The sequence below is a fragment of the Macrosteles quadrilineatus genome, unplaced genomic scaffold (assembly GCF_028750875.1).
Source record: "Macrosteles quadrilineatus isolate MER2022 unplaced genomic scaffold, UCM_ALF_1.0 Scaffold_28__1_contigs__length_1566739, whole genome shotgun sequence".
Lineage (NCBI taxonomy): Eukaryota > Metazoa > Arthropoda > Insecta > Hemiptera > Cicadellidae > Macrosteles > Macrosteles quadrilineatus.
In genome coordinates, this window is record NW_026542621.1 from 1,369,935 (window position 1) to 1,382,680 (window position 12,746).

At 35.0% G+C, this 12,746-nt stretch overlaps 1 protein-coding gene across 1 annotated transcript in view; it reads left to right on the plus strand.

Moving 5' to 3' along the window:
* The window catches only part of LOC129005629 (RNA-binding protein 27-like), an 83,227-nt gene continuing 70,481 nt past the window's right edge, over positions 1-12,746 (plus strand). The window contains exons 1-2 of the mRNA XM_054434585.1: positions 1-191; positions 4,666-4,784. Coding sequence (XP_054290560.1) covers positions 133-191; positions 4,666-4,784 — 178 coding nt within the window. The 5' untranslated portion in view covers positions 1-132. The remainder of the gene's footprint in view (positions 192-4,665; positions 4,785-12,746) is intronic.

The window sequence follows — 12,746 nt, forward strand, 5'->3', positions numbered from 1 at the left end:
TTGTGGAACTGGAATCGTCTTGCCTTCTATCAAGCGTTGCAGACATATTATATTGTAAATAAGGAATTATTATTAAAGAAAATCAAGAATCATTTTATACATTTTTAATCAATTGTACGAGAAAGAATCAAAATGCTAATAGAAAATCCCGAAGCATTCAAAGCCTGGATGACCACTGTCCTGGAGCCGTTGTAAGTAAATGGGCAATTCGTTAACTTGAGTAGAGAAATATTTTTTAGGCTATGCCCCTCAAACTCATAATCTTTATGAACGTAATATTTTGATCTAAGTTGGTTTTACTTTGAGGTGGTTAAAATAGATTTGTTAGGTTTAGTTAAGTTTTTGGTGACACAAATATCCAACATTGTCTATGTCTTAGTCCTAAGTGAAAATAGGCTACCCTCTATCAATATGCAGCTGTTCCCATTGGATTGGATGACAAGCCTTGGTTCTGGGCAAATTTAATTGTTGCTAACTTATTCATTTACATCCTAATAAATAATTTTAATTATTTCATTTGTCATATAGGCTCTATTACGGTCCATTACTTAAACATAAATGTACCCGATACCAAATAGGCCTATTCAGTTTAAAAGCCGCATTTAGACAAGTTTAAGCTTAACTCATTTCTGGTCTTGATGTTTTTTTATCAGTATTTGGCAGAATACGGATACCATATAGGCTAGTCCAATGTAGGTCGTTTAACTTTGCCTTTTGGCAGACCTAGGTGGCATTATTGCACCTCAGCATGAGGTAATTTTTATGTCTACATGACATTAACTTAGAGGTATGAGCTAGAGTCAATGATATTATTCGTACATACTTTCTAAATTTTAACACAAGCAGTAGTTCCATGAGTTTAAGTTAATTGAGTCTCATATAATAGGCATAGGCTAGGCTCCAATTATTTTACATTTCTTGAGATCCCTTAGACAGACGTTAATGTTTTACTTAAGTTAGAGGTTACAGACAAGGCATAATATGCCCTATAGGCTACATGGTGTTTTTTTTTTACGTGTAACCCAATTAAAAGTAGGTCTACCGAGAGACACATTTGAATTAAAACAACCTTATATTTTGGTATCACTGTTTTCCTTACTTCGTTCCCGATAAGCTTATATCCATTGTTACATAATTTCCATTAGTTATCTATGAGGTTTAACTTTGTGTTATTGGGAATTTATTGTAAGTAAGACACAACATGTTGTTTTCCCAATCTCGAAGGGTAACTGTAGAATAATACGTTAAAAGAAAGAAAATCATTGGTTTTAACTTATGCCAAGGAAGATTTGAAATTAAGTTTCCAGGTGTAATTCCAGTACCTAATAAATTAACTATTATTGACACGTAAGTTATAAATTTAAGGAAATGAAATCTGTAGTGAACAAAAATACCCCTGTCGCAGCCAACCAACAGACTTAGCGAATTTTCATTTGCCTGATCTAGAGATTTAAGTTTTCCTTAAATTCGGTTTCCTTAAATTTGTAATAGGCCTACTACAATAATAGTTGATTTATTAGGCAACTTACTGGAATCCCACCTGGAAACTAGGGATGAGGATCGATAGTCTTATGTTTTCGAAACATCGATGTTATTGGCCAAGTATTGAGGTATCGATATTTTCCATTACTGGAGAGTACAAAATTAGTCAAAAACAGGGATGCCAAAATATAAGATAGTTTTGTCAATAAATGTGTCTCACAGTAGCCTACTTTTTATTTGGGTTGTGCGTAAAAAAAACACCCTGTATTATAAATGAACCTAATATGCCTTATATTATAATACTATATATTACATAATAATATTATAATTTATTACCTACTTGTTGCTATTCATTTTATTATGTTCTTGCTGTTACCAATTGTACTGTTCCGTTGTATGAATATTTAGCCATCTTGTTAACATTGTATCCTTTTTGTAAACTGGTGTAAACTGTTGGGAAATAAATAAATAAATTATAACTTAGCCTATATTATAAAGTAGGGTGGGGCAAGGAAGTAGGTTTATCCCTCATTTTGAAGGTACATAAAAGATAACCAAAAATGTTAGAATCAAACTTTATATTGGGATTCCTGGAAGTATTGTCTCTCATTGTCACTACACTGCCGTAATCTGGTTCTGGAGTTCATTATAACTATGTGAAGCATTTGTTGTGGGATGCGGCCAACTTCAAGGTGAATTGCATCCTTCAAGGCATCTAGGGTCCTCTCGTGAACCACCCTAGGCTTAGCATCACTCCAATAGAGCATATTCTGCTTATTTACCGCTCCAGAAATATATGGAAGTGTGCCTTGTCATCAACAAAGTCTGATAAACATATGCAATTATTATTTCACATAATTATAACACGCCTGCATTCGTCGTAGCTGGCCCCAAATATCCTTCGCAATACTCGACCAATACACGGGAGTCCTTTATCCACACCAAAATGTAACAGCCTTGAGACAGGCCGTCCGATAACAAGTTTGCAGGGAACGCCAGCTACACAGCAACAATTTTGAAAAAAAAAATACATCTCAAGTGCAAAAGCACATTGCTCACTCGAAAAAGCCATGCTTATTACTGAAAGTGATACTCTTAGAAAATCCCAAAGCAACAGCATCATTTGAGCCTACACCCATTCCTCCAGCACACCCCCACTATTCACAGTGCCATCTTGAAAAAAGGGATATTTCCCCTGCCCCACCATGATTTTTATTGGAATTAAAATAAATTTCTAAAGCCATATTGAAATATATAGGTCAACTTATACAAGCCCTCATTTATCACTTATATAAGCTTGTCGTTGATGGGTATTGTCATTAATTTTGTTGAAGTCATATTAGGCCTACTTTTACCTGGCATGCAATAATTTGAATACAACTTAATTAATTCAGGCTGTGTGATTAAATATTCTAGGCCTGTATTGTTTTCACATGCCATCAGTTTAGTAACTTAATTTTTTTTTTTAATGGTGTATCACTGTTTTTAATTCAAAAACTTTTTTAAGTCTACAAACAATAAATACCAATTCACATTAGTTATTTCAATCTCTTTAGGTACATATATAGTTAAAAAAATGAAACGGGAGTAGGCCTTAGTTGCTTCATCCAAACTAAATTATTGAAACACTTAAAACCATCTGAAATCATCAGCGACAGCCACTGACACTGTAGTATCTCTTGACCAAGAGTAGATTTTTTATTTACCATTTCCGTTTGAGATCAGTTCCAGCTGATGGGAGGGAGGAAGTAGATTATAAAGTTTAATGCCGATAGAATGTTGTTAAGTGAGATGGAAGTTTAAGTTGTAAATTGTTAGTGCATATGAACGAGTAGGTGAGGATTAATATTGAAGGAGATTCTTTTTGATGAGAATCAATGTTTGCAAAATGTATTCCAATTAACAGAGGGACATGTTAACATTTGTGATGAAACAAAGTATTGAATGCATTATTTTCTTCCATTAAAACCAAGTTCTATCCTGACTGCCTTGATTGTACAGAATTTAAAGATAATAACTATATTAGGCTCCCTCTAGTTCGGCCACCTCGGGACCGGACCACTGGCCGCACTACAAATTGGCCGGACTAACCGGATGTATTATGGAAGTAGGTTAAAATATTCTGATTAAATCAGTTACAAACACTTAAAAATCAACAAATAGCATTAACATGAACATTCTTTAACATAATTATTTACCAAAACTAAGCTTCTGACGTCTCTTTCTAGAGTCATCTTGTTTCCACTTATAGATACATTTTTGCAACACTGGACTGATTCGCCCCTATCAATACACTCTAGAACGACGAGTCTTTGTTCTATTGTCACATACATTATGTTTATACGTTTTTCACTCTTTTTAGAAGGCATTTTCCTAACAGTAAACCCACATGTAGGGTAAAAAACCATACACATACAAAATCACAAATAAAAACACATTGCTTTACAACCGTTTATCATAGGCAATATGCAACGGTTCATCCTTAAAAGCACCCGTCAACTAAACTGACATATGAATTGTTAACTTCTTTGGCCAGGAACTGAACATTCTAGTTGAAACCTTTCGAAGGTTATTTGGCCGTGATGATGTGACTTGTCCGGGCCGGACCATCTGGCAGCCTACTGTATGCAAAAAACAAAACATTGACAAAGCAAATTTAGGCACAAAAATGCGTAAAACGGACTATTTGTATGTACATTTTAAACATTTCCCGGCTACTCTCTTGGGGGTTATTCCGTACCCTCAGATTCTCTGACCCCCTTAAAAAAAAGGTAGATGGGGTGCCCATGGTTGGCCTACTCATTAAAATTAATATTATTTAAGTTTAATTGGAAATAAATCTGATAATTTTAAGGGAATATTTTAGTTAACATTTAACCAGGTGAATGCAAATTCACTCAGTCTGCAGGTTTGCTGCATTGGGGGTATTTATATTCAAGTAAGCTCATTAAGATGTCAACCCACCAATCATCCTAGCACTCTATGCAGTGCAACTATGAAATACCGAAAATACCTCCTCTTCATCGTTGACCAGACTGGGCCGGATAGATAGCGTCAAAATAATTAAAAACTACTATTTACAATTTTACAATTAAATCAGTTTGATATAACTGATCTAGGCCTACAAAATTATAGCCATCTGTTTTCATGAGGAATACACTGTTAATTTAATTACATTTTTAGATGTGATGCGGACCCCGAGGCCCTGGCCAAATATATATATGCACTTGTCAAGAAGGACAAGCCTATGGAAGAGTTGAGAAGGAACACAATCGCTCAACTGGAAGTATTTTTAAACAGAGGTTAGTTAATAGAGAATTTTGTTATTTATTTTTTTTTATTTTAGTCTAAACTCGTAGACCAGTGTTGTTGGGTACCGTACCATATTTGTAAAGTAATTAGCAGAAAAACACTGATTGGATTCTGAAAATTATTTGGAATAATTGGAATATTGTCATAAAAAAATTATGCACAAAGTAAGAAAACTGCTGCAGTATTTTGAAGTCAACTCTTAAAAATACATGAACACCTAAGGCAGAATATCTAGCCTTTTGATTTTAGTATTCATGATTTATTAATTCCAGCCTAACATTTTATAGTTTAGTTAACTGTGGGCGTTTAAATTACAGTATAAGAATATACCTACAAAACCAACCCAATCGATTCTAATAGATAAACAACATTTTGGAATAGCAATTGTTTTTGTTTTGAAATCAATTTCCCTTTAGCAAATTTCCCATGTAGAGAATAAGCTATTACCGAAGGTCTCATGGTAAGACCTAGACCTGGGACCGATTTACTTTTTCGTTTTGAGGTCCCTAGGGGTCAATAACACCATCCGTTCACATTCATATTATATATATATGTCCGTTAGCGCGATAACTTGAGAAAAAATTATCGATTTTGAAAAAAATTTGGTACAAACGTGCAAACCTAAGTTTATAAGAATGAGTTCGCGAACCAGCATAATCGGACCATGAGAACAGGGGTTTAGAGGGGGTTTCTGGGGTAAAAATGGGTACAACAAAAGATTATGTAATTTCTTTCAAAACTATTTTGTAGAGCTCAAAAAAAAGAAATAAGCCTAATTTAGTCCAGTATATTGAAGCGCTGTTGTATCCCTAATGGTCACAGAGAAAAAAAAAAAGTGTAATTTAAAATTCCTGTGTTGTTCTTAAGGAGAAAATGAAATTTGTTGTAGTTTACTTGTTTATGGATACCATTGATACAATTTGGCAAATTTATTTATTTCATCCTATACTATTGACGCAGTTATGTTTGGACGGTATCACACACTATTTGCAGGCGCTAAGCATCTGTGCGCCTTGTCTCGATGTCTGTCTGTAAACAACTGTTGTAAACATAATTACTCATATCTATGTTTTGGTGAGTGGATTATCATCATGTGGTCACGTCATTTGATTCAGTGCAGTCTCGTGTGTTCGTGTAGCTTGAGTTCTGTTTTGGACAGTCCTTGTAGCTATGGATTCAAGAAAACATGGTGTTACTATGCATAGTGGAGACAGGGATTTAATTAGACGGGTGATAGAGTGTTGTGACAACGAAGGTAAAGAAAAAAAGTTATTAGTGCTGATAGAAAAGGCAACAGATCAACTACAAACGCAAACTACTGTAAAGTGTCAGAAAAACTATTAAACGAATTAGAAAAGCCCCGGCAAACAAAACTCCGGAGGAAAAACTCTGTACACCCGGGAAAAAACGTAAGAAAGCTGACCACCATAAAGTACAAATAGATGGCTTTGACAGATGTGTAATCGTAGATGTAATACGTGATATTTACACAAACAAAAAAATTGTCCCTACATGTTAAAAAACTATTACCTGTTTTGAGAGAAAGAATAATTTTAAATGGTTCGAATGGGCACTTCGGCGTCTCTTAAAAGACATGGGGTTCAATCACAAAGATATGGGGATCAATTTGGGAGGCGGAGATGATTCATCGACTGAGGATTCCGACTCTGAACCCCATGATACAGACGAAGAAGATTTGGAGTTAGCCCAACCTTTGCCAGTGAACATCGATTAAACTCTTACAATATCAGCATTTGTAAGTAGGCTAAAATATTATATTGGCAATTGTTTACTTGATTTGTTGTGTAGGTTTATGGTTATGAGATTAAGATCTTTAATAATAACTTGTTTATTGAAGAATGCTATTGAATCTGCTGTACTCGTGTACTTATATTATGTAGGCCTACCGGTAATATGCATTCACCGTAAGTATATTCATTGATCAACTAATTATTATTTGGGATTAATGCTTTCAAACTCGGATTTAAAATGCATTTGATTGTATTGTATTTTATTGGTATTGTTACATTTAGGCCTAACTAAACAAAAATCATAAAGTAGAAGGTCATTAATTTGCTTTAGTAACACTAGAAAATGGGTTTCCTTCGATTGTATGACTATGCAAAAAATATTAAGTTATAACATTTTATAAAAATCATACAGATAAGACATATAAAAAATAAAGCGTAACAACTAGCTGAGCAGAGTGAAGACGGCTCTAATTGTTGCGCGAAACGTTCAAGCGTAACGCCTTCAAACTACGAATAGGCCGGAACTCAGGGGACTTCTTTACTCTCGGGGTCAGTAATGGTAAGATGGTGGCTCATTCGGTAGTGTCACAGACTTCGGACCCAAGGCAGCCATGTTGTAGGTTAGGATCCTGGTTACTGCCGCAAACAAATGTATATGTACAGTTCATCTTGTTCTGTAGCCTACTGGTTCACTCCTTTCTTTGCTGGATATGTTCCACGCACAGGCAAATAGTCTATGCGGATGGGCAAATGCAAGCCTAAAAGAGGCAGAAATTAAAATTTTTTATACGTGTTGTAGTTTTTTTTGTAGGAGTAAAATGTTAAACCTGTATTTTTATCAGTAAAATAAAGTTGTAGTGTTGTTACCTTAGCTTAGAGAGGTTTTCATCCATAAACTTCAGGGTTTTAGTTATAGCAGAGGTGGTTAATGATAGGCTAATAAAATTATACCGGTAGGGGAAGATTAGTAGCCTACCTAATCCAGTTTTGATCATCAACACCACCTTTTTCCTTGTTAATCAACACATAGATTAGTAGCCTAGCTTAGATATTGTACAACCCCATAACAATTTTCAGCACAATACCAAAATGTTGACAGTACCAATTAAACAAAAACTAAACATGAAAAAACCTCCACAAGTTAGGTTATGTCAGATAGGCTAATTAGGTCAATGTAGATATAGCCTATGGTTGCTTTTATAGGGGATGAGTGTTTCTTACTGCCATAATGTAACATAATGTAGTTGAAACACCTAACTGAAACACTTATCTTACTACTTCTTATTTTATTAGCAGGAGTGACTCTGCGTCTTAGAACTGCTCTCATTTCAACCTTATATTGACAATTTCCTATATTTAGGCCGAGTAAAAACACTTATAGAGAATCACACCTTTTTCCTGAATATGTAAAATATATCAATGCAGTACAAAAATTGATAAGAGTTAAAAATACTCAGTTATCCGTCCTTCCGAGTTATCTGACCTTCCTGGGCATTATCAGGGTGTCTACCTGATTTCTCAATTAAAACTCCTGACTTCTTCCTAACTTTTAGCGAATTTCCCTTATAGGGAATAAGCTATTACCGTAGTACTCATGGTAAGACCTGGACCCGGGACCGATTTACTTTTTTGTTTTGAGGTCCCTAGAGACCAAAAACACCATCCGTTCAAATTCATATATATATTTATATATGTGTCCGTTAGCGCAATAACTCAATAAAAAATCATCCGATTTTGATGACATTTGGTACAAACGTGTAAACCTACGTTTATTTGAACGAGTTCGCGAGCCAGCATGATCGGACTATGGGAACAGGGGTTTATGGGGGGTTTTATGGGGTAAAAATTGGTTTTTCCCATTTTTGACCCTAAAAACTTAAAATTATCAATTTCTTTCCAAACCATTTTGTAGAGCTTAAAAAAACAAATAATTTAGTGTATTGAAGCGTTATTATGCACCTAATGGTTACGGAGAAAATTACAAAAATCTGTAAATTTAAAATTCACATGTTATTCTTATGGAGAATAAGTAAACTGTTGTAGTTTGCTTGTTTATGAACATATTTTGATCAAATTTGGAAAATGCATTAATTTCATACTGAACTATTACATTTTACAAAAAAATACCTTTTTACCCTCCCTATTGCAGCAAACCTAAGTACTCGTTAAACTAATGTTATTTAAATAGGGAATAAATGTGATATTTTTAAGGAGACATTTGAGTGTAAATCCAGTCAGACAAATGGAAATTCGCTTAGTCTGCAGGTTTGCTGCTGCGGGGGTATTTTTTTTTGTTACCTGTGCCATTTTTTAAAAATCCAGCCCATAAACTTGGTCCATTCTCCATGTCCATTTCATATACCCTTGGTAGGATCTGTATATATGTGACTTGTCTCGTAGTCACAGCGCCATCTTCAACATGTCTTGTGGTCAAAATGCCATCATAAACATCTTTCGCAATCACAACACATGTCTCACGCTTACAGCATGATTGTCAATATATTCTGCGGTCATGGCCTTATCTTTAACATGTCTTGTGGTCAAGGTGCCATCATAAACATCTCTCGCAATCACAACACATGTCTCACGCTTACAGCATGATTGTCAATATATTCTGCGGTCATGGCCTTATCTTTAACATGTCTTGTGGTCAAGGTGCCATCATAAACATCTCTCGCAATCACAACACATGTCTCACGCTTACAGCATGATTGTCAATATATTCTGCGGTCATGGCCTTATCTTTAACATGTCTTGTGGTCCTGCCATCTTTATCATCTCCCGCGATCACGACACAATAGTAAACATGACCAACGCTCGTGGCCCGATCGTCAACTCATCCCGCAGTCACAGCACCAGCATGAACGTTTTGTTTTTGTTATTCAGGGTGAACAACTTAACTGTGCCACCATTGGTATCTCAGAAACTTTAAGATTTAGAAAGAACATTAAATGGGGAACTTCAACTAGTTTTTAATGACATAAAAAAATATGAATTCCAATGTTTCAAAAATGGCCGCCATTTTCCAATATGGCGGCCAACTTAAAAATTTCTTATGGAACACCCTTTATTTTATGATTGTTTTAGATTCTAGATACAATTTTAAGACTTTTTAAATCTTGACATTTTCTTTCTAAACCTACTCGTTTAGGAGCTACAGCAGGTTAAACTTTGAAAAAAGCTAATGAAATAATGATTATAACCACACGGCAAGCTTTTTTTTCATAAAATAAAGGGTGTTCCGTAAGAATTTTTTAAGTTGGCCGCCATATTGGAAAATGGTGGCCATTTTTGAAACATTAGAATTCATATTTTTTTATGTCATTAAAAACTAGTTGAAGGTCCCCATTTAATGTTCTCTCTAAATCTAATAGTTTCTGAGATACCAATGGTGGCACGGTTAAGTTGATCACCCTGTATAGTAATTTTCTAGGTTATCCAACCTTTTTGCTTATCCAATCTTGCCTTAGTATTTTAGGTTTAGGTCGTTTAATCGAGACTCTACAGTATAATTTTTTACTAGCTGTTGGAGGTTCACAATGTTTGAAGTAGTAGTTTTGTGTTATTAGCTTTATTAGGCTAAAAAAAAACATGTTATAAGTGGTTTAAAATATCTGTATTGTTGGTAATCCAATTTGTTGCTGTGGCAACTAACTAGTTTCAGCTCACATTGGAGCCATCATCAAGCTTTACAAGGACATAATCACTTCTTCTGAAGGTCGTCATAGTTCACACATATTTATTTACAAACATCGAAGTCTATAAAATCACAACGTTCATGATTAGTTTTTACCACGCAACTTGTGGGAGTCTACCTCTAGACACATTTACAGTTTTTTTTTAACTTTTCTCTGTAACAAGTGTAATAGTTCAGGAAAAAAACCTGTCTGCATTAGAAAACACTTTGAAATTAACACTAAAAGATCTGAAGAAATGGTTTGAATCAAATGGACTTTTACTAAATGAATATAAATCTAACATTATGCAATTCCACATCAGAATTAACAATAACCACAAACTCAATGGAACGGATTTTAATATCACTGATAAATATAAATTTCTTGGGATTACTATAGATAAAAGTTTCAATTGGAAATCACACATTCAATATTTGGTTTGTAAGTTGACTTCTTTTAGGTTTGCAATTAAATGTATTCAAAATTTAGTGTCACTAGCAACATTAAAAATTATTTATTATGCTTATATACACTCTCTGCTTCGTTATGGAATTGTTCTGTGGGGAAACTCAGGGGATATTAGCAAAGTTTTTAAAGTCCAAAAAAGTATTATTAGAGTGATGATAGGGGCAGAATATGGATCAAGCTGTCGTCGTTCTTTTAAAGAATTAAAAATTATGTCATTGACTTCTTTGTACATCTATGAAACAGTAAATTTTGTTAATTTAAATAATACACTTTTTGATGAATTTAGACCCACTCATCAATCTGCTAAATTATCCAATTCATAAACACTCTCATTTTGAAAAAAAACCCCATCTATATGGGGATTTGGCTATATAATAAGATCCCCTCAAAAATAAAATCCTATACACCACAAAAATTTAAAATGTGGACTAAATCATTATTGGTGGAGAAATCATATTACTTCCTGGCAGATTTCCTAAATGACCGTGACATTAATTGACCATTAGTTTATGTAAAATATGACACAGAATGTTTTTAATTGTTTTTTCTCTGATATTGCTTCAAGATCTTCATTTAAATTTGTCTTTTTTCTAAGTTGTTTGAATTGGCAATTTTCTCTCAATTGTGCTGTTCTTATTGTATTTTGTTGTAACTTTTTACTTTAGTTTTTAGAACTTATTGATTGACCATGCATCTGTTCACCATTGCCTTTGTAATGAAGAATGTTTTATGCAGTAAAATACTTATGACTTATGACTTATAACCATTCAGCATACAACAATGCTGCAATAAATAAAATTAATTGGTTTTTTAAGCTCTACAAAATGGTAATGGTAAGAAATTGCAAAGTTTTATGTTTTGAGAATCAAAAAGTAGAAATCCTCATCTTTACCCCATAAAACCCTTTTCTTATAGTACAATCATGTTGGTTGGCGAATTTGTTTGTACCATCTTCATCATAATGAGATCACTTTTACTCAAGTTGTTGTGATAACAGACATATATATATCTATGTGAACCTGAAAAAATTGTGGTTTTGCCCTCTAAACATTTTAAAACGAAATGTAAATCGGTCCCGAAACTAGGTCTTGCCATGAGACCTACAGTAATAGCTTAGGCCAGGCGCACACAGGCGATTTTGAGTTGCGCAACAGTTGCCCGACTAATCGGGGGACTGTTGCGCAACTCTCTCGGAGACTCTGAAGTCTAGCGACAGTTGAGCTGGAGTGCGCACACAGGCAACTTTTTAGTCGCGGATCTAGTCTTGAGACGTGTTGGAAATACATTCGTTACAGCGTTCCGAATGGATTTCAATGATACAGCCGTAGTATGTGCTTTGTTGCTGAAGTTTCGCGCGCGAAAGAAAAAGAGAAGATACTGGGTTCATCCCTTATATATAGTGAGCGACTTGTGAAAGGACAGAGTCAATGACTTTAAATATAGTCGGCCTCTTCTCAACTTCATCAATTAATTGTTCGACATCCTCACCACGCACACTCATACTTGCAATTTTCTAAAATCTTCACACAACAAGAGAGCAAACACTAGTGACAGTTCTGGCCACGAGTAGTTGAATTCCTGGGGTGAGACTGAGCGACACAGCAACTATTTAGTTGCATGTGTGCGCATCTACACTTGTTTCAATGGATACCAAACCTGGAGCGACAGTCCCGCAACAATTCAGTCGCAGAGCAGTCGCTGGCGAATTGGGTCCGGGAACATCGGTTGCAACAGTTGCGCGACTGTCCCCAGACTGTTTCCTTCGTGTGCGCACTCCAATTTAAAACAATGTTGAACATTTTAGTCGGGCAACTGTTGCGCGACTCAAAATCGCCTGTGTGCGCCTGGCCTTATTCCCTAATTTATTGCAAAATCAATGCAAGTCTGAACACCTAATGTATGATTTTTGAGGGACTAAAAACCCCAAAAAATTAGATTCGCATCAGCTTCGAAAGCAGCACAAGTAACGGTGATGTAGCTCAGTGTACATTCAAACTTTTGTACTGAGATTCAGTTACCAATATTGAATTTCTAATTAGTTGCACTGGCCGTGTGT